The sequence below is a fragment of the Cyrtonyx montezumae genome, unplaced genomic scaffold (genome assembly GCF_038088225.1).
Source record: "Cyrtonyx montezumae isolate F1298 unplaced genomic scaffold, pur_monq_1.0 scaffold_8, whole genome shotgun sequence".
Taxonomy (NCBI): domain Eukaryota; kingdom Metazoa; phylum Chordata; class Aves; order Galliformes; family Odontophoridae; genus Cyrtonyx; species Cyrtonyx montezumae.
Genome location: NW_027072089.1, coordinates 104,827,464 through 104,850,687, shown reverse-complemented (window position 1 = coordinate 104,850,687; position 23,224 = coordinate 104,827,464). Strand labels below are relative to the sequence as shown.

General features: G+C 38.3%; 1 protein-coding gene across 5 annotated transcripts in view; it reads left to right on the top strand.

Annotated features, from left to right (window-relative positions):
* RBMS3 (RNA binding motif single stranded interacting protein 3) overlaps nt 1-23,224 on the top strand; it is a 706,597-nt gene that overhangs the window by 635,039 nt on the left and 48,334 nt on the right. For all 5 annotated transcript variants that reach the window (XM_065753689.1, XM_065753691.1, XM_065753690.1 and 2 more), the window contains 2 exons: nt 621-717; nt 3,751-3,801. In XM_065753689.1, coding sequence (XP_065609761.1) covers nt 621-717; nt 3,751-3,801 — 148 coding nt within the window. The remainder of the gene's footprint in view (nt 1-620; nt 718-3,750; nt 3,802-23,224) is intronic.

The window sequence follows — 23,224 nt, the reverse complement described above, 5'->3', positions numbered from 1 at the left end:
GAGACAGTGAAACTTTTGCTCATAGCATGCAATAGTGGAAATAAAAACAACTAGATCTGAGATTTTCATTGCTGCCTGGGGCATTCAGACTCATAATTTTTGATAAATTTCACCAGAAGGTAAGTTTTTAGCTCTCCATGCAGATGAATATGAAAATTTCATCCAGAGATCCCTTAATAAAATAAATCAGGCGTATATGTGGAATTTATTATTCTCAGCACTGAAGCATTAAGATCTGAAAAGAAAACAGTGCTGCATGTAAAAATTAAATCAGTTATCATTGTCTTCAATATCGCGTAAGAAATTTCCTTTCACTAGATAGCACTCTGGAAAATCAGCTGTCTTTGCATTTCATATAATTACTTCTTGTGTTGTGAAGTTCTATATTTGTGCTAGCTGAAGTGAAAAAAAATATGCTTTGTGTAAATATTCCTCCTCCTTTCCATTTTCAAGATCTACTCAGTGAAGCCATCACATCTTCCTTATTGTGGTTTTGGAAGTAGATGGACATAATTACCTGTGTAGAGTCTTTTTGTCTTTGCCTGGGAGGCAGTGAATTAGTCATTCAGAGCCTAGCAGTCAAAAGGTTCAAAAAACTTGCTTTTGTTCTTTGTTTGCAGATTTTATTCCTCACCGTACAGTATTCCAACAAACCGCATGATTCCACAGACATCAATCACGCCATTCATTGCTGCTTCCCCTGTCTCTACATATCAGGTACGTCAGATTTGTGCTTGTCTACTATGCTTCCCAGTTAATTATGTTTTGGATGTGGATGAAGGCAGAAGTGGATACCGCAGAAAACTACATGAGCACTTATGCTCTTGAGTCATACTTTAAACAAAAGGCTTTCTAGAAGTATTAAGGTATCATCTGGTGTAGGGTTTTGAGTGTTTCCTGCATTCTTAACACTAGCAAAGCAAGCTACTGTAATTTTTTCTTATTTCAGTCAGCTTCATAAGCAAACAGCATTTTGCTTCATTTCCATTTGACAATAGCAGATGCTTGTCATTCTTACGTCATTTTGACTCCATTTCATGAGCCAAATTTTTTTAAACATATTCTTTTTTTCATAATTTATGTTATCCGCATCATATTTTGACCTTCTGACCTCAGCTGTATTTGCTCCAGTAACAGCATCCTTTAACAGCACTCTTTTTTGCAATAATCCCTGACAAAGCAAGATTCTATAGGATAATTCCCCTCATTAGTTTCTTCAGTCTCTAGTGTGTTTTGTCTTTCAGAATTCCTCTTTTCAGCATATCCCACCCAGCTCCCCAGTGGGAAACTATTGCCATGTGCTGGCTTTCTGAGATGGAAATGAAAACTGGTTTTATTATCGGCCGTTTTCTGGCAACATATGTAAAGCTGGTCATTGGCCATACATTTTACCGTTACAGTTGGAATCATAGATTATCCTGAGTTGGAAGGGACCCACAAGGATCACATGGCCCAGCTCCTGACTGCACATGGGACTACCCAAAATTCAAACCTTATGTCTGAGAAGATAGTCAAGATGCTGCTCCTTGAACTCCAGCAGCTTGTGGCCATGCCATCTTCCTTGGAAAGCCTGTTCCATGCCCACCACCCTCTGGTGCAGACCCTTTCCCTAACCCCCAGCTGCCCCTCCCCTGACACAGCTCCATGCCATCTGTTCCCTTGGCCCCTCACTGCCACAGAGAGCAGAGCTCAGTGCTGCCCCCCTGCTCCCTGTGAGGAGCTGCAGCCACAGTGAGGTCCTCCTTGTAGGTCTTGCGCTCCAGACCCTGCCCTATCTTTGTAGTCCTCCTTTGTATGCTCTCTCATAGTTTTAGATCTTTATTATACTGTGGCACCCAAAGCTGCACTCCGTGCTCGAGGTGAGGCCACACAACACAGAGGGACAATCCCTTCCCTCACCTGTCTGGCAGTGTGGGCCCGGTGCACCCCAGGGTGCGGTTGGCTCTTTAGGCTGTCGGGGCATGCTGCTGACCCACATTCAACTTTCCATTGACCTGAACCCCCTGATAACTTTGTGCAGGGCTGCTCTCCATCCTCTCACCCCACAGTGTAGACATATTCCCAGGATTGCCCTGGTTATTGGTGTCCTGTACCATCAGCACTCTTCCAGCCCTGAGTCCTAGCTGAGAAACTGTTCTTACTGTTGAGATTGATTTATTGGTTTGTTGTGTTTCTTTTTTGCTTGTTTCTTTGTTTGGGGATGGTTTTTTGTTGTTGTTGTTTGTTTGTTTGTTTGTTGAGATACTGTTTTATTTATCTCAAGGCAGTGCAAAACACTGACTATTTTAAACCTGATCTTTAAAGATTAAGGACTCTTGTAATTTTCTTTGACTTTTGTGTTATTTAGTTTTAGGTAGCTATGTAACAACAAACAAGAAGTTGCTTTGATGAGATGAATTCAGTAGATTTGCATCAGATCATGGTTTGATGCATTTCAATTTAAAAAACAAAACAAAACAAAAACATTTTGTTGCTGGTTTGTTTTTGTTTTCTAAAACACAGATTGTTATTACTTGGTAGTTTATAGTTAAAGCCCAAAGACATTTGCCTTGGCACAGAGGAGGAACTACAAGGAGGGGAGCATTGAACAGCATAAAGCTCATTAGAGCACTAATCTTTTTAGATACTGGGGATTCACAATAGAAATTTTTGTAGTAGCTGTGTATTTGCATGTCTGTGCACTGGTTTCTGATCTAAAAATGTTACAGTGAACTGGCATTTCAACAAAAATTCATAGTTAATTCTCACTTCATGAACAAAATCAGAGGGCATCTAGAGATGAAGGATCTTACAGCTTTCTCCTACTTATCCTTGTTCATGTTCAGTCTGAGGTACCACATGCCCATCTTTTTGAGTGTAGAGATAGCTAGTGACTGCCCACTGATGACTATAGACTGATATATTCTTGTGTTCCTATATGTTGTGGTGACCAAACTGATGCAGAAGGAAACAAGAATATACAATTATTGAGATTGGCTCTGAGTTACAGTAACATGTGCCATTCAAGCGTAGCAGAAGTGTTAGCCACGGCTCAGAGTTGCCACCGCAAATACACAAGAACTTTGTAATGCTCTTAATTGTTAGTAAAGCTGATTTATCTATGGAATCTATTACAATAGTAAGGCAAAACAACAAAGAATGGCTTCAGAGAGGCATACTGATTTCTGGTGAGAATGAATGCTACGATACCCAAGGTAGGAACTGCTTCTATGGGCAAGGACATCTTAACTCAACTTTGCCATGGAAGTTTTCAATCATAGTAAACTTCAAAAACTCTGAATTAGATCTGCAGTTCTTCCTGAAAACAGGATAAATCATTCTGGGTTCTCTGAAAATGTTATACCTTTCAAAGTTTGTATGGATACTTCAGAAATAAACTTTGATCATTTTATGTCTGCTGCACTGTCAGTTTTACAACCTGTTCATAAGTTCATTGATGGATGAAAGCAAATGATACAAATGAAAAAGCTGGACAACATGGAATACTGAATAGTGCTTTATGAGGTTAAATAATGTGGATCATAGAGGTGGTGCAGTCTCTCAGACTTCTGAATTTTGTGGAAACATTATCAAATACAACTTGAAAGCTTTTTCCTTTATGAAGCATAAATGATTTTTACACCAAGCTACATGCCTTAAGTCTTTTACTGATATTAGCTCTGTAGTCGTAATATAAATAACATTTTCAAATAAATTATCGGAGTTCTGTTTTAAACTTTTCAATGCTAATAGAAAGTATTTGATATGCAGGTCCAGAGTACTTCATGGATGCCTCACCCGCCATATGTTATGCAACCAACAGTAAGTAGATACTAGCTAATATTTGGCTAAAAGTTCTTACACTGTTGCCTTACTCTGCTTGCCAACCACAGTAAAGTCATAGGTCACGTAAGAGCAGCCAGCTGCTCTTCTGATAAGAGTCCTCTGTTGAAAAGATTCTGAGTCTTTAAGGAGCACTATTTGATTTAGTGAAAAGGGGAGGATGGGTGATATGTTATCTAATTGCATTGATTACAAGTGAATAACTAGATCTAAAGTATAGCTTCTGAAGCTTTGCTTCATGGACTGCAAGACAGCTACATTCCTGCATACTTTGAATTGCCAGAATCAACACGGTAGCCCTCCGTTATATGCTTATCCTTCAAAAAAGCCCTTTGTAGTTATGTATACTTTAAAGAATCTTCAGTGTCTTAATAATGGATTTCAAATACTGAAAAAGAGTGAAGCACAGCTGTCTTACAGAGTAGCTGCTAAATCTGAATCTGTTTTATGATTTGACCAGCCAACTCTTTATTTCTGAGTAAACTTTCATCTCTCATCCGTTTATAGCTACTATTTGTATCTTCATTAAACTTCTAGTACTACTTGTTAGAATCAATGCAGGTGAATTTTTGTTTACCTCTGTTTTGATGCACTTTGTCTAAATATTAGTGATGGAACAGATGGAAAGAACACACTGAACAGCACTGCCTACAGATTGTTTTAGTTATGTATCCTCCATTTCATCAGTTTCTCAGGCATGGATCCACTCTAAAGTGTCATTAATCAAAATTCAAATGTATATTCCACCCGAGTATCGATATATCAATGTATGTGAAGAGGGTAAAACAAAAATGAAGTCCTGCTGTTTAGACTTGTTTGTTATGTGTACATTAGGATATCCCTTATGTTAATCTGTGTTCAAATATTTTGACCTCTCAGTAGACAAACATCTCCTGTTGTTTTCTCGATAGAATTGTCTGCAAAAACCTGAATACAATTACCCTACATATCTTTTTAGTACTTGAGGATTCTCATCCCACTTTTAACTCCCCTTCCGTATCTGTATGATCTTTGGAGGCAACTTTTTCAATTTTGTCTAACTAGGCAATAACTGTAGAGTGTGACTGACTGTCTCCAGGAAGCTCGATTCACACCTCTGTAGTGCTGCACCACTCTCCAAGTCCTGGCAGAGGTTTCCAAAATAGTGGAATAAAGCTACCGGTGTGTTTGTTGTAGAAAGTCAAACTGTACTGAACAATTCATTCTGTATTTTACTGTTTGGGTTTACCTGCAGACCAGAAGAAATCTGAGAAGTGTGGATATGAGGGACTATCAGACTTGTGGAAACCAAAGAATCTCTAATCCTTGTGGAAATATTCCATTTCTAATAGAAAGAACATAAGCATTTTACCAATTCTAGTCTTTGTTTATTTGTGTGCTTATTTGACCATGTTCAGCAAAGCATTTTTCTTCACTATCCTCTGATCCTTGTGGAAATATTCCATTTCTAATAGAAAGAACATAAGCATTTTACCAATTCCAGTCTTTGTTTATTTGTGTGCTTATTTGGCCCTGTTCAGCAAAGCATTTTTCTTCACTATCAGGAACAGTGAGTATTTTGGTGTACTGATTGGATGTGTTGCCCCTTGGTAAAGGGATGTGAAGGGAAAAATAATTTTTATAGTGAGTAGCATCCTGAATATGCCAAGTTGTGTTTGTGTTCATTGCTAACTGGAGAGTTGTGTCAATGAAAGCGTATGTACTTCTATGTGGAAAAGCAGAGGGAGAGCTGAACAAGAGGTTTAACATTTCAGTTTCAGTGACACTGCCATTGTGGGTTGCCTATATGTGTTGTCTGTAGCAATTCCAGTCTTCTCACTGAAAGATTTTTCCTATGTGTTCCCCAAGATTTATGTTCTTAAATAAATGGACAGTCGGCCTTTAGTACTGAAGGCAAAAAGGCAGAACTACCATTCCCCAGATTTCATTCAGAGACAAATTCTTTATTAGAAATGTCTGAAAAACTGCCAGAGAATTACTACACAGCAAACTATGAGAATTGATGGCCTATTTTGAAAGAAAATAAAGAATCTGTGCCCATAGTAAGTTTGCTTTAGTTTCATGCCTAAGTATAGACTCTAATCTAGGCAACTCTGTAGCTTAAAAAAGAGTGAAGGAAAGATTATGGGGCTGGCTGAAGGCTAGCAGAATGTGAGACCCAATGAGCTGATGAAACTGGGAACTTTACAATTCACTTAGCTTTTTGTTTCTTCTTTAACTTTGTTTGCCATGTTATTATCTAAATTGCTACCACTTTACTTCACAGTATTTTATGAGATGATCAATTGCAGTGCATAATATCCCATTGGAAACCAGTGCGGATAAATATTACATTCCCTTTGCCCCAGGAAGGAGAACGTTTTGTTAAGCCAGTATTATTCTTTCCGAATAAAGATGAACTCTTACGGAAAGCACAGTTTGAATTGCTCAAATGCCAACGGTTAATTCTTTGTTTTTATTATAAATATCCCCTAAATTGTGTTACTGGATGATTAGTTTTTCATTTCAGAAGGAAGCTCCTACTTGATACTTATGTATAATTTAATACTATGTAGTGTCCCTTGTGACGGAAAAAGAATCAGGCCCGTGCCGTAGAGGAGACAAAGGAGGTTTTCATTCAGCATGCCGTGCACAGACAGGACAGCTTGCTTCCAGACTGGCAAGCTCACTGATGGAAGGAAAGAGCTGTGCTGTGCAGCATCACCGCCCTACCTCTGCTGACCTCTTCTTTGCCTGCCCGTCTCTGCTTCTTTGTCACCTCTCAGTCCACTGGCGTTTAAACAGCATGCTCAGGTTTGCTGATATCCCTCTGCAGTAGTTGGCCTGGCAGAGGTGTTGCTCATTTATTTCCCTTCATATATTGATTTCAGTCACTTCTTTCTGATGTGTGTTCGGTATTTGTTTACCTAGTGAATTCAGAGAACACTATGGCAAAAGATTATATCTCATATTCTTTCTATAGCTTATTAACTATGATTCTAATAGATAGCAGCAACATACATGCTATCTGGAAAATATGTGCAGATGTTGCTTACCCTTCCCCAGCCGTGTTTGTCTTACTCCTATGAGCTCATTACAATCAATAACCAAAATGACTTTCTATGAGAAAAAGCAGCCAGAAATACTGGGAAATGTTTTTCTCAAGTCAAATGTGGCAGCCAAGGGCTCCTCAGTTATAGCATAATTTACTCTTGATTTTCCCTGTAATTTTTAATCTTAATATTGATGCCAAAGAGCTATAGCGTTTTAAAAAAGTTGTTTTTCTTTTTTTTTTTTTAGCTTTGAATTTTACTAGCTTTATGAGAAGAGCTGTGGAAAAGTAGTATCAGATGTGTTGAGGAAGTACTGCTGTTTCAGAATAACCAGGAATACACAGAAATAAAAGAGTCAGAACTACTAAATCTTTGTGCTTGCACAACCTTTAGGGTTTAGAGAAATGAGATCCTGGATTCACATGAACCTAATGAAAAATGCTTTAGACTAATGTGCGACAAACAGTTTTGAAAATGCATCTTTTGTCAATGGAGCCTTCACTACTTTATGGCCATATTGATTATACTGTGTGCAAGTAAGAATGCCTCACTTTCTCCAGTTTTGTTGTTTTTCCGTGTACTGTGGTCGCTTGTATCAGCTCTAATGGAAGACAAGCTCCCAAAGAGTTATGGCTATGTGGAGTTGGACTCATATTGGCACAATATTTAATCCACTGAACACAGTCTGAGCTCTGTTCATCTGTGTACAGTTCAAACTCATCCCTTCTTGAAAGGATTCTTGTATTTCCTTACCACCTTAGGATAAGAGTAGATGGAGAGCAATGAGAGAATCAAAACATAAAAGGGATAAGAGTTATTCTAGAAATTTATATTTGCCATATTAGTGCGTATTTCCTGCAGTCCCTAAAGGCCATTTGATGGTTTGGGGAAAACTCTGAAAAACATGGACTAAGCTCAGTTCATGTATAGATAATCTTCATTTTTATTAACAATGACATTTGTGTAAAACTTTGTTTTATTCAGTTCTTTATTACAAGTAATATGTGTACTCTTGCTTCTAAAGGCATTTTTATTAGAAAACTGACAGAAATGTTGTATTGTATGTACACACTGGTTTTTCTTTTCTGATAAAACTTTGCCCCCACAATTAATGTATGTACACAAATGGGTGTTCTGATTCTTGAGCCGTTTCTGCAGAAGGAATATGCCAGTGGCAGCATGAAGGGGGCAAGTAGAGCAACAGATGAAAAAACCTACTGTTGATAAAGTGCATTTGGGAGAACTGCTCTTCTGCGCATTTCTCAAGCCCTTAGAGACCTTTTTAAAAGGTCAGTGTCTTAACAAATGTCCTTATTATTATCTTTCTTCACCATCAAAAACAAAAACATTTATTATTTCATAAGCAGCATGAAACCCCTGTTTTGGTGTGACGAGAGGCTGTGTAATGACTCCAGAATCTTGCCTTTTGATTGTTGTGCATGAACGCAGCATAAAAAGTACAAACTGTCCAACTGAAATATATCAGTTTTCATTTTCTCACTAGCAACTCTGTTGTTTTGGACAGTACCCAAAATACCACAGCAGTTTCAGTGTTTTGATTCCTACACTCTTGAACAAAGAAGTTCCTTGTTCTCCCTTTGGTGTCCCTCTCCCAAGGCTGCTTTCTTTACCTCGCGTTTGTTGCTCTACCTTTTTAACAAACAGAGCCAGGAATCCATCTTGCATTGGGATATAGAAGTGTAAGGGAACAAAGTATGTCCTTTGCAGACAGCTGAGTTCTTCATCCAAGATGAAATGTGAGAGTTCAGCTAGATGGTATGAAAAGTAAACAGGAAATAATCCTTGGAAATTGGAATCTCCAGCTATTCTTTTAACTTTTAGATGTGTGTTTTTAAGAGATCCTTTGAACGTGAACTTACTTGAACTTTTAAAGCTAAAGAGTTTAGAGGTTGAAATAACTAACCAAATACCAGTGCCAAAGTTTTGCTGAACAATTTTCATTTCAGTGTTTCCCGAGGCAGAAAATCAAGGACTGCCAATTCTATAATTCTGATAATCAAGATGGTAATTGGCAATGTTCCTGTGGGACAAGCAGGCTCTCATGAGGTCATTTCTGCCTGCCTCTTGCCCAGCACTGGCCTTTTTTAGAAGTTGTCTCTTCTACTAATTGGGTAATTTCAACCTCAGCTGGGCACACTCTGACTGACCCTCTCTAGTGCCAGGTACAGTGGTGTAAGGAGAGTACTGGGCTGTCTGCCTGAGAAGGCTGGAAAAGCAGTGCCCGTCACCCAACCTCACGCCTCTGTAAAAGGAAATAGGTGTAAACAGTTTACCCAAGTCACACGTCATGCTCAAGCATAGAGGCTTGTATGTCTGATTATTCAGGTCTTCTGGAATCATATCAAAGTACTGATGCAGTCATTTGTTCTGCTGCTGTAGAAATTAATATGAATTAATCTGAATGGCAGAAAAAGCCTTATTCAAGTTAGATTTCCAACCCACTTTTGACACTCTGCTAGAGCCCTCTAGTGAAATTGGGTGTTTTTCTCATGGCAGAAAGACACACCACATATGGATTCAGTTAGAAAACATGTACAGGAGAACCATAAGCCTTTCCAGTAGACAAGCCGTTGCATTTGAGGAACTTGTGTGTTGCTCTTTAGTCTTAAAAAGACATAAGGGTTCTAGTGTGTTTTTTTTCATGTATTGTACTGATAATATGAGTACTAAATGGATAAACCAGCAGTCTAAAAATTTTACATTACTGGAAAAAATATATATATATATATATTTGATACAAATCTATAAATGGAAAAGGAAAAGATATTTGGAAAAGAAGGCTGACACTACATCTTAGAGATACTCGGGAGACTTTGAAGCCAGGAATTTCTGGTTGAAAGATATAGTGGTTATGGAATATTGATTTCACTTTAACAGAAAAGATGTAACCTTAACTGTCAACTTTCATTGTCAAGAAAAATCTTGACATGACAACTGTTTAAAAGAGTAAGGTTTATCAAAGGGGGCTATTTTTTAAAATACAGTTATTAATCAATAGACATTAGAGTACCTTCTGTGGAAGAATGTAGTGCATTTTAAAAGAAATCAATGTCTAATTTTGTACAAAGCCTGCAGTCTGTTTTAAGTTTTCCAGTTTCATGTACATTTGCTAAGACTGAAAATCACTAATACTTTATTTCATGTAACATATGTACCATGTAGGTCTTGGGTTGCACGTAGATTTATATGTACACAAAATTCTAAATTTACACTGAGTCAAAAGCTTGAGCACAGACTGTATGGTGCGTATATGTAGTTTGCCATTTTGAGAAGAAAAAAAATAAACTCATTTGATGAGCACTTTCCATTGTATGTATTGTCCAGGTTGTAAACAAATAGGTAGATGAAAACTGATAGGATCAGTAAAGAGTAATGGACTGCATAAACACATGGTACTAATTATGGTCCAAGAGTTAGATTGATGAGTGTGAAGAAAGTAACAGGCTCAGCAGAAGGATGAATTAGGTAAGCATATGATATGATTTTGACAGATGATTTTTCAGTTTAATTCACCACCAAATATTTTTCCATATGTATCGCACTGTGGTTTTGCATGCTGTGTGCTGTGAACAAGCAAGGCTTGTAGTACAGGTGTATTACTGTCCTGTCAGTATTATCCTCCATCATGGATCATCTCCAGTTGTTTTGCAGTAATGACCATTGTCTTGCAGGTGATGCTAGTATTTCAATCTCTGTGGTGAGAGCTTTGCTACACTGATTTAAGCGAATGTAGACGTCAGTCTGATATTCATGTAGTAAGCAGGACACAATCCCCCTTGAAACACAGATGGTTGTATACTGCAATTGCCAAATGTGCATGTTCTGTCAGGGTGGGAAGAAAAGGCAGCAATTTTCATCCGCCACCAGCAGCGAAAAGCTTTGAAAAAGCTCTGTGCTCTGGCAGCACTGAGGATTCTCACTATTAGTGACAAGGCTGGGAGTTATCTACTGTTGTTGCCTGCTGCACACGGTGGTGGGTCTCTTTCCCATGATAGGGACATGGTTCTCATTTCCATAACGCAGATAAGATTGGAGGTGGTTGTTGTAGAACAGTTCTCCAGCAGAAAGGGACCTGGATCTCCTTTTGGCTTCACAGCTCCCATCTGTACATTGCAGAAAAATGACATTTCCATTAGAGATGAGGCACTGGGCAGCTTTGGAGGACAGGGCAGTCCTGTGAACCCAGAATAGAGGTATTAAGGAGCAACAGTGTTATACAACTAAAGAAATGCTGGGGCAGCACTGTAATTTTGAGGACTCCAGCATAAGAATTATGAAGACTGACACAACCTCTCAAAGTCGTAAATATGAATTCCCGCTAGTGAAGGAACAAGTCAAGTTAGAGTGTTTTTACAAAATAGCTTCTTATACATGACCGAAGAGGAATGAGTTATGAAGGAATCATTGTCATTTGCTAATTAATGTAATTTTTTTAATTTTTTTTTTAGTATTCTATTCATACAGGTTTTTGACACAGATGATTCTGTGAAAGCAAATTCCAAATGAAAATCATGAATATTTCTTCATGTAAATATATGTAAAGTATGGCAATATTTGTTCTTGCTGGAGCCCCTTTCTGACCTAAGCCTGCTTTTCCTCACCCTGGTTTCAGAGGACTCACATACTTAGAGCACTTAATGGTAAATGCTTTTTCGTCTGCCACTGATTTTGTGCATGACCTTAAGGAAAACATCTTTCTTCTCAGCCTCAGTTCCTCATTTGTCTCTTGTTTTCATACTCCCATCTATTTAGATTACAAAACTGTCATACTACTAAGCAGCTTTTACTGTATGCTTGTGAAGTGTCTGGTGGAACAAGGATGTTTAAGCACAACTTCACAATTATATTATTAACATTTAGAGTTGTCTTGTTAAATATTAAAATAAACCTGTCTTGGCTTCAAGGGGAGATGTTGGGTCTTATTTTACTGTATAAATCAGGAGTTAACTTGACTTTAGAAAATTGAGTTACAAAGGTGTGAAATAGTGAGAATGAGAAGAGAATCACGCCTGCAGCAAAAAGTTGATGAAGGAGACTCTGGTACCCACATAATTCTTGGAACAAAAGCACTATCGTAAATTACCATTAGGTTATGCAAGTGCATTCAAGGACCAATTTATCTAAATAGGAGAAATTAGCTAATGTATATATTACTTTTGATTACATCATGATTATCTAGCATAGGAATTGTGTAAAAAAAATATAAAATTTTCCTTTAGGGAGCTAGTGGCCAGTTTATAAGACCCAGGATTCTGGCTATATTCAAGAGCCATGCTATATAATCCCTTCCAAAACCTGATTAAATAGTGTGATTTTTTTGCCTCTTGCTAATCCTGTCTGGAGTTTTATTTCAGAACACTTTTACTCTGAGGCTTAGAACCGCATTTTTAATTTCCAACCTAAAGGTACTCCTGCTCATTTTACATCAGTCTGCTCCTGGCCAAACAATCTCCTCCCTCTTCAGAAAGCTCTCTTCTTGATGTTTTCCACATTAATTTATAGGCAAAAATTTTACCTGCATCTTTGTTAGCTGAGCTTATTATGTCAACATCACAATGCATTTGCAGTAACAGCATTTTTGTACCTCTGGCTGTTACACTGACCGTTCTTAGGATCTTTTTCACTTTGAATTCACTTTACTAGGACAGCCAATGCACAAAGTATTCTAACCCTTTGTAGAACAGCATTAATACTCTTGTCTGTTTTCTGGCAGTACTTTACTGCATTATAAAACAACAACTTTTTTCCCACGTGTATGTGACCCTGCAGATGCAGTAATCCAGCAATTTGCTGTTATACCTAGATTTTCTTCTTGCAGTTTTCCATCAATTGCTTCTGTGTTAGGAAGGAAACCTTTTATTATTCTAATTATCTTCTTGAATCTTGCATCTGCTTAATCCAGTGCTTCCTGTAAGGTCGTTTGATCTATCGGTTTACTGTCAGTGCCTCATAACCTCATCATTTCCCCAAATGTTATTTTGTTCAAGGTCATTATTAAAAATATTGGCCGAGAACAAACTTTATGGAGATTTTAATGACCCTTCCACCAAAACACTATAGCTTCTCATTCACCACAGCCTGCTGTAATCTCTTCTTCACTTAATTCTTCATCTTTCCCAGATTTTAGTAATTGCTGATGTACCACTACCTGAAATACTTTATTGACCTTCAGAGAGTTTAGATCTGCTGCATCCTTTGTCTAGAAAATAGGTCACGTTATTTTAAAAAATTAGGTCATCTAGCTCTATCTTTGGTTTATCTGTGTTCTATCTTCATTAATATCCTTTAGTTCTGGCCACTGGAACTGTGGTTACATATGCTACTTGTTCCATTATTCTCCAAAAATAATCCAGTCCTGGTTCCTTGTTTCACTTGCACCCACACCTTGGGCTCACCCACTTCTTTGGTTTTCTCATCTCCTTTGATTGTATGCATCCCTCTGCCCAAACTTTCATTCCCAGAAAGCGGCCTTTGCTTCTGTTGCATGATAATTCATGCAGAAAATGAAATAAATGTCCTTATCTTGTTTGAGTTTTTTTTCTGAATTACCTTTAATCTCCAACCTATCCTCAGCAAATGGGGAGCCTGTGTCTGGCTTCTGTCCTTGTTTTTCACTTATCTGTTTGAAAAGTCTTTTGCTTGGTGTTTGAATGTTGTTTGCAAGCTCTCACACAGATCTTCAGCAAATGTTACATCTAGTCTGTAAGATGTAGTTTTTTCATCTTTTTGCTTTTCATTCTGTGTTCATTCCTGGTATACTTACCTAAGTGACTGAGTAAGAGGTTGACTAATTAACACCTCCTCCACTGGTGCTGGTGGAGCATCTTAATAGCATAATTATTTTTTAATTGTTTTTGCAGATGAAGTGCTGACTTTTTTTTTATATATATATTAAAATGTATAAATGTACAGTGTGATTTGACCTCCTGGAAGTTAGTAACTCCCAAGATATCGTAAGTAATAGCTCATTATTGAATACAGTCCAACAGTATTTGCCATTCAATTTTTATTCTATTTAATGAAATGCTTTATTTTCAGATCAAATGTCTTCATAAAGAATGTAATACTGACCTTAGCTTTATAGTACAGAGACAGATTTAGATAAAATCATGTGTATCTTTACTAAACTGATTTCAGTCCTATTGAAGTTAAGCAGACTGATCATTTAATTACAGTTTTTAGGCTGTAACCTCATGCCCTTGTTTTCTTCTCAAACTGTTGCAAATTAGGAATGTCTGTTCATGTTTTCTTCTCAAATTGGTGTAAATTAAGAATAAATCTGTTCTAAGTCCATGTATTCTAGTGTATGTGTCAAAAAGCTTCTTGTTAAGAATCAGTGGTATCTGCAACATTGCCGAGAGTACAGTTTCAACCTCTTTTTCTTACACGATTGCAAAAACAAATAGAGAAATATAATAGTATAAACACTGAACATTCCTTGACTGTTTCATAGTAGACTGATGAAAATGAGTTTTGTAAAATAGTGGTATATCAACAAAGTCAGAAGAATTTTGAAAGAGTGCTGAGTTGTTATTTAGTGAAACCACTGAAGGATTATTTTTTGGACTACCTGCCAAAGAGAGATGAAGTTCCAGCAGAGTAGGCTTTCTTATCAAAAGATCTATTGTTAAAAGGAAAGGAGAAATCAGAGGTTGAAATTTCACTTCTTCTAACTGTGGTTTAAATGCGATTTGTTATTTTTTATTACTGACTACAGCTTTGAATGTACCTAGTTAAAGGATGTCTGCAGAGAGACTTCCCAATCCCTGCCTTTTAAATAAAGTTACCTGGGAGCTTTTGTAATATCACTGCAGGCCTTATTGCCCAGAAGAAACTTTGTCTCTCACATCCCAAATCCCAGCTGTAGTACATTTAGAGGAAGCGACTGAGTGGAAGATATCCTTTTTTCTAAACACGGCACACACATCCCAAAGCAGGAAAAAAATTGATTTCTTCATTATCAGATGTCTACTTTTGCCTCTTGAAAAACTGTAACACTCAGAAAAAAACATGCGGAGTTCTCACTCAGGACTTGGTCCAGAATAACTTGGAAGATTTCTTCAGCTCAAAGCTGAGGATCACAGGGTTGACACCCCGCTACTGATCTCTGTGGTGGGACAAGAGGGTTGCATATGATTCACACAGCAAAAGGCTTGCTTTCAAACAGCCTTTGTACTTTTCCAGTATGACAATCTGTAAATCATTATGCACCCCTCTTTGCCCAATCCACACAGGATGTGAGGCTGTGTCAGCTCCCAGCTTGATAGCCTTCCTCTTTAGTGCGATCAATAAAATCTCCTGCTTGCAGCTTTGGAAATTACTGGTCTATAGCCTGCTACTCACCAAGAGCGTGGGTGTTGCATTTGCAGATGTCCCACATCTGATGGGGTTGAGACTAGAGGAGTATTTTTCCTTGTGGCAGGTAGTGGGGGAGACATGCTATTTTAAAGCTGGTCCATCTATGCTGCTGCTACTGCTCCTGGCTTGCCTGGCTTCCCAGTGGGCTGAGGTTGCTGACAATGTTTCGGGAAGAGCATGGTTATATACACTCCATCACTTCTGAACCTTTGCTGGAAGGTCATGTCATTTCTGTGTAAAGGAGAGGCTTGCTCTTGGTGCACATATTATGAATGGGAATCAAGTGTTTGAGGCAATGAGGGTTTCCTGGTGCTTGTCACAGGAGGAAGAGAGGGTGGACATTTATCAGTTGTTTTTTGTTTTTTTTTTCTGATGGACAGAATCGTAGAATCATTAAGGTTGAAAAAGACCTCTAAGGTCATCTAGTCCAACCTTCCACCTACTACCAGTGTTGCCCACTAACCAATGTTCCTTAGTACCACATCTGCATGTTTCTTAAACACCTCCAGGGCAGCCCATTCCACTGCTGAACCACTCTTTCATAGAAGTTTTTCTTACTATCCAACCTGAACCTCTCCTTTTGCAACTTGAGGCCATTCCCTCTTGTCCTGTTGATGCAGCAGCCTTTCTCTCTGATTCATGTTAGCAAAGCTGTAGTTCCCTCACTAGCTCTCACTCTTAAGTTCACCACACACATCAGGACAGGTTAGATGCTGACCTGCTGGAAAGGAGCTTTTCAAATAAACACCTGCATGTTGGCCATGAGCTAGCAGGGTGCCCATGAAGCCAAGAAGACCAATGGTATGCTGGGGTGAATTAAAAAGAGCATGGCCAGCATGCTGAGGGAGGTGCCTCTACTCTGCCCTGGTGAGGCCACATCTGGAGTACTGTGAACACTTATGGGCTTGTCAGCTTAAAAATGACCGGGAACTTCTGAGGCCTCAAAGATGACGAGTCCTGGAGTATCTCCCTTATGAGGAAAAACTGAGAGGACTGTTCAGTCTAGAGAAGGCTGAGAGGGTATTTTATCAATGCCTATAAAAATGTAAAGAGCAGGAGTCAAGTAGATAGGGCCAAGCTCTTTTCAGTGGTGGCCAGCAACAGGACAATGGGAATTGAACACAGACCAGAACATAAGAAGTTCTGTATGATCATGAGGAAAAACTTCTTTACTTTGATGATTACAGGCAGCCCAGAGAGATTGTGGAGTCTCCTTTCCTAGTGATATTCAAAACCTACCTGGATGCTTTCCTATAGGAAACCCCATCACAATAGCTGAAGCTGCATCAGGCCACATCTTCCCCCAGAAACTGACAAGAATTTGAGAAGAAAGAGTTGTGCAGTTGCCCCCTGCTTTCATGCTGCCTTCTGCTACCTGCACTCAGTTAACATGCCCTAACATTCTTTTGATAACCAGTTTTATAACATTTCAGCCTAGATCTTCACAGATGCTCAATTCTTTGACTACATTGATTTTAATATGAGTTGGCTATAGGACCAGTTTCAGTCAGTGCATTAGATGTGGTGATGGGGAGGAAAATGGTTCTGAAAAAGTAGTCTGGTGCGGTTGCTACTACCAAGAGTGATCTTGGTCTTATTGCCCAGATTTGAATTTGCAACAAATCTAATCTATCCCAGTGTTCATGGTAGAAGCAGGTGCATCTCTCCTAGAGGAGCTCCCAGTCCCTCTACTATTCTTACTCTTTTGGCTCCACTTTCCAAGGTGATAAATCAAGACCATTTATCCATTGGTGACAGTTCAGTTTTGGCTCTAACACTGAGAAGTCTTTTGCAGGAACTGTGTAGGTGATGTGCACAGCTTTGAGCTTCTGGGCTACATACTTCAATGAATAGTAACCACAGATGCTTCCCCTAGGATAATATAAATAAAATAATGTATATAACTGTCACCCATTCAGAATACTGGAGATTATTTTACTGTAAGCCAAATGAGCTTATTGTAAAGATTTTACAAGTGATCTTGGAGAATTTAGGCATAATATAACCAGAAAGAACTTATTTTTACAGGAGCTAGCCTGTCATCATTTGTCAGCCTTCCCAGCATTTTACATGCCATTCAATTCTCTCTTCTAGTAGTATTCAGTAATATAAGTCATGGCTTTGAGAGTATGACTACTGATGCTTAGCCACAATCCATAGTTAAGATCAGCCAAACTTTCATCAGGCTGAGAGAAACAAAAGAGGAAACACACCTGTGTAACTTCTATCTCCGTGATGATTATATGTGCTTATCTACCCAATATACCAGTGTGTTCAAAACAGCTTTGAACCTCATTTCATCATTTTGCTCAACAGACATATAGAGAAATAAGTAACACTGTACTGTGAGTGCTGTTGTGTCAAGTGGTGTCAGACTGAGCCTTGCTCTTTCATTAGATCTTTTTGGCCTGGCTGGGCAATATGTAAACTGTTATTATGCCACATTAATTCATTCTTTTTCTCACAGAAGAATAAGTTAAGCTAAATTAACTCTTTTCTGCTGGTGAAATTCTTGTGGATAAAAGTGATTAAACTCTTTGAAGTTAACAATTCCAATATCCAGTATATGTCCTAGGCAAATCATAAGCATTGCTTTTGTATGTTTCATGTTCTAAAGGACAATAGTTTTACTCAAATGTGGCAGTTTCCCTCTTAGAAGTGTCTTCTCTATTTCAAAGGATGTTATCTGTCATTATGACTTGCTCCAAAGTGAGGACCAGGCCAAGCAAGAGTAGAAGAATCAGAAGGTTGGAATGTGTGTCAGACAAAGACTAAGTCCCAGAAGAGTTTTCTGACAGCCACCCATTTTTACCCTAGATATCATTGGTTAGTTTGTACCGTTACGTCAGTGCACTTTAATGTGAAATCGTTTGGCTTTCCCTGTGAGGGAACCCATTTTACCAACTTCTGACTTAATAACTGTAGCAAATTCTGTGGATGTCAGTGTGCGTTTCTGGCCTTGTGCTGTGATCTGGTTAGACCTTGAGGCAGCTGACCTGTAGTTATATCTGCATGGCAAGTCTGAAGAAAGTATGCCTGATCAGAAGTGAAAAGATGAATCATCATCTTTAAAATATAGGCCAGCTGCCAGCAAGTTTTAAAATCTTTTCTGCGGAGTTGGAATGCGACTTCTTAAAACTGATGAATCAGTTCTGAGAATTGATACAAGGCTCTAATCTTCCTGAAGGTTTTCAAAAACTTTTGAAATGATTCTGAAATATTCCAATAATTGGTGTTGTACAATATTAAAAATCCTGCCAAGCTACCTAATTAAATTTCAGCTCTGCATCTCAGAACTGAAATTAACTCCTTAGTTTGACGTATTGTGAGCCCTCTTATACAGGTGGATAATTCAAACTCCACAATGAGTTTTGGTCACCTAGTTTCTCAGTTCAGTGGGTCTGCAATTGAATCATTTCCTCTTAATGGGTGACTTGACTAAATGGTTTGAAAGTAATTAGCAAACCCAGTGGATCTGATCTTGAAGTGTACGATCAGCATCTTATCAGGAACTACTCATTTCCTACGGGAAGTTGTGGTCGACTTCTCAACAAATTCAGAGCACAACTTGTTCCTTATTCTGAGGAAGCTAATCAAGGAATGGTTGCACCATCCCAGACATGTTTTGACTTGTGATAAAGTGATCCCAGCTGATTCTAAGGGCATTTTCAGAAAGTCTATTCTTTATTAGTACTGGATGTTTTATTTGGTCACTTTAAAGGAAACAGTAATTGACTTCTTACAGACACACGTTTTTTTTAATCCACTAATACATTTTAATCTTGGGGCACAGCTGTTAATGGGATATGCTTCCACTCCAGAGCAATTCAGATTGATTTTGCTTCTACTTTAGAAATATGTTATAGTAGACCCACAGTATATAAAAGTGCTCAGTGTGTTGAGATGAACTGGCCTTGTGGTATATGCAGCTCCTAATGGGAGTTCAGTACATTTAGGGAAGTGGTGATTGATTGCCTGGTGCTTGCGCTAATTGATATGGCACTGAGTTAGTCAGAAGCTCAGTTCCATCAAAATCACACATGACAGTGCTCCAGCATTTCTTAATATGGACTGGGTAGTTCATACAACAAAAACAGCATGTTGTGGAGGAGACTTTCAGAACTGAGTGAGTCTTCCTTCAGCATCAGTTACATTCTTTCCAGAAAGGCTTCCTGCCTGGAGTAGCATTACTCCTCCGCTGGAAATTTTTTAAAAGGATGTTCTCAGGTCTGTTTATTTTTTATGGGCTTGGATGTGGTCACTGAGATCCTGTGAGATCAGAAGAATGGAATGAAAGTGGCCACAGATGACACTTGAGCTATTTCCACAGCTGGATGCACACCAGCCAGAGTAGGCGGTCTTCTGCAGATGAATTAGTTCGTTGAAGTACATGATACAAAACATCTGTTACAATGAGAACAAACAAAAACAATGTGCCTTTGAAGGCAGCGATTTGTTGGGAGCTGCTTGCAAGGGTGCTGAATGAAGTAGTTGTCAGCAAGGAAGCATTTTCAGGCTTGGCCTTGCATGAACTAAAGCAAAATTACACTGTAAAAATACCTACATTCAATCAAGCAAAAGATCTGCTTTTTCCAAATGCTGTTACGCTGATTCCTGATACAGCAATGGGGAGGGAGAGAGTCCTGTACCAAATGTTTTTTATACCCTAAACCACTTTTAATACAATGGTACAATTCCAGCTGAGTGGCTATAAAAACTTAGAAGCTACATTGGTACAATAACTGTTATTCTGTCAGTCGTTCCCCACACTGCTTTATTACCAACTGTCTTGAAGTACGATAGACATTTTTCATTGTCACTGCCACCTGATGACAAATAAAACCTTCAAAATGTTTTTGCTCAAAGGAGTAGCTCACAGCTCCTAAACAGAAGTGAACCTCTCATGTCACCTTAATGAGCAGAACTGATCCAAACATTCCCACTCCATTTTACCCATATGGGGCAGTTACTTTTGGCTGCCTTTTGCTTTTTCTCATGTCTGAGCTGATAAGAAAGTAGTTCTAGATATTTTTGAACTAAACATGCATGATGTATGCATAAATGTTAAAAGACGGATCAATCAGGCAAGGTGTTCGTTGGTTTTCACAGGGCAGTATTGCTCTTGTAGTTTAAAGAAAATACAGTACTGCTAACAGTATTTTAGCCATAAATCAGAGGCAAATATATACTAAATCACCACTTCCTCCATTTTTTTTTTTCCTGAAGCAAACATACCAACAAGGACAAAGATTTAATAGATGGAGAACAATTCCTATATGCATAATAGGAACACTACCAAAATATGCTTCCAAAGAGGGTTTATTCCCCATCTGTGTGCACATAAGGTGGGTTGCAGTAGTGAAATGAATAAACAGAAATCAATATTTTAGATCAAGTAGTAGAGATGCTTGATTTTGGACCTGGAAGTCCTCTAGTTCTCCCTTAGCTACTGGCCTGTTGTGTCTGCAGAAGGCAGCACATTTATGTAAAGGCTCAACAAATGAAACAGGTGTCCCCATGGGTCTCAGGGTGTTGGGAGAATGCATCTTTCCCTGGATCTACATCTGTTATCAAGTTGTAGGTGTCTAGAGAGGCTGGAAGCTGCTGAGGAAGCAAAGTTAGGATTTTTTTTCAGTTCAATTGATTCTAGTTTATGCTTTCCTGATGAGCAGAGTGTCATTGTAGACGTCGTCATAGTTTATTATAGCTGTACAAGACAATTATGTTAATTTTACTTTTATTTCCTAATATTCTTTGATCTCATGCACATCAAAGATGTAAAATTTTAGTCTTGTTGGTAATTAGCTAGAAAGCAAATATGTTGTCTGTCAGTACAGAAGATACAAAGCACAAGGAACTGTCTTGGGGGAGTCTAGGTTCTAGTCTATTTATTTTTTTTTCTCCTCATCAGATTTTTATTTCTCTTTCATCAGTTGCCTCAGCCATTAAATAAATGTACTGGAAGTAAACTTTGGCATTGTGAAATTCATTCAACATTTTACACCCACCTAGTCACACAGTATGGATCCTCAATTGAGGCAAAGCAGTTTGGTACATGAAACAAAAACATATGTCAGTGTTTCCCGAACTTGCAACAACCCCCTTGCTATCTGTATTGACAAAGGTTTCACGCTTGCTTGCTGTTAGGTTTGTGCAGACAGAGGCTAATGCTCTGCACAGTTCTGGTTTAATTCAACCATTATAATCCAAAGGCTTTGATTCCTAACTTGTGATTAGTGCCCTGGTCAAGAAGAGCAAATGCCTATATGCTAAATTATTTGGATCAGAGTTGCTCTTTAAAGCTGACTTTCTGGAAGGAGAAAACACACAGGGATTATTTTACAATTTCTGCAGTGAATCTCTGCATCAGTACTTTATGCTTACAGCTGGTGGATTTATACACTGAGATTTATTCTGAGGACTGACCCCACCCCCCTTCTTTTCTTCATGAATTGCAAAGAGATCATTATCTTCATAAATTTGTTTACTGTCCAAAACTTTTGTATGAATAATTTATGGCAACATTTCAGCCTAAGGATTGTTCTCAGTGTGCATAACAAGTATTTATTAGATGGTTTCATACTGGAAGTTGTTATTAGACTTGCTGCCTTCCTGTTCCCAGGTTGGTTGTCCTTATCTTTATTAATTACTTCAGCTTCTAGACAAGATGACTGTCTTGCCACAGAATAAGATTTTATTTCTTGATTAAGCAAGTCTGCAGGCAGCTGTCAGTTGCCTGTATAGTAGTCACTACAGAAAATAAAAATAATAGAAAACCTAAAACTGGATTGTTGTAAAAAACATAATTCACTGAATCATGATCTAAACATGAAGACAGGAGCAGAATCATTCTTGCCTGGTATAATTAATTAATGACAATCTGTATGTGGTATAAAAATCTATTAGATACCTGCATAGTAATGCAGAGTTTGGCTTCTGTCTCTGAGGATTAAAACAGTGTGAAACTCTGGAAGCGTTCAAGTCAGTGACAAAACTCTAATTGATTTCAATGGGGCCAGGATTTCAGGCCAAATTTTTCAAATTCACTAAGCTAAAGTCTGTATGTTGCTGTTATTGTTGTATTACGGAGTTTTTAATCATTGAAATTGTAAATGGTTTCTGCTAAAGATTTTTGTCTTCATCTAGTTTCAAGCATGTGCATTTATGCATTTCTTTTCTGGGTTTTTATTCACTCACAGTCACACAAGGCTGAAACACCACAAAACAGAATATTTCATGATACTACAGTTCCTAGATAGTAGTACAAGAAAATACCACAAAAAATACTACAAACAAACCATTTCTTGTACTTTTTAGTCCCACAAATGGATTTTCTGTGTACTTGGAAAAGCCACTGCAGAACAGAAATATGGCTGCCAAGATGTTGGTCTCTATTGGAGTTTATCGGAACATCTGCTGTTACTTATGTTAGTTATGTTGTGTCTTTTGATGTCAAAGTAAAAACAAGGGCTTGTTTGGTTTTTGGTGGAAGGGGGTTCAAACAGAATGAAGATTCACAACCATGCAGTGCAGAAAGTCCAGCCCTCAAGTCTCCATCACTCTGGAATTAATTAAAGCCCTCTTTTTTCTATCCACATAGCTCTCAAGAAAAGATGGGAGTATTACCCACTTGCCTATCATCTTGCTCCTATTTATCTTCTTTTAGATGTTTCTTGTTTCCTTTTCCTCTGAGGCTACTCTTTGCCTCTGGCTAGGACTGACAAGGCTATTATATATATAGTACTTTGTGAATAATAAAATTTGGCTTTGTGGGTTGTATCAAATAATAATGCTAAAACTTGTCCAGAAGTGAAAATCTGCAGAGGGAGAGGGTAGTGACATGGAAAAAGCTGTGAAAATGTTGTTTTGACTCAACTCCAGGAGACAGCTTGGGAGTGGAAAAAGGGAGAGAAGAACAAAGACAAAATGTCTATAATCTTTGTTTTCATTTCTGGTCTATTGAACTAATTTTAGATTTTTTTTTCCTTCAA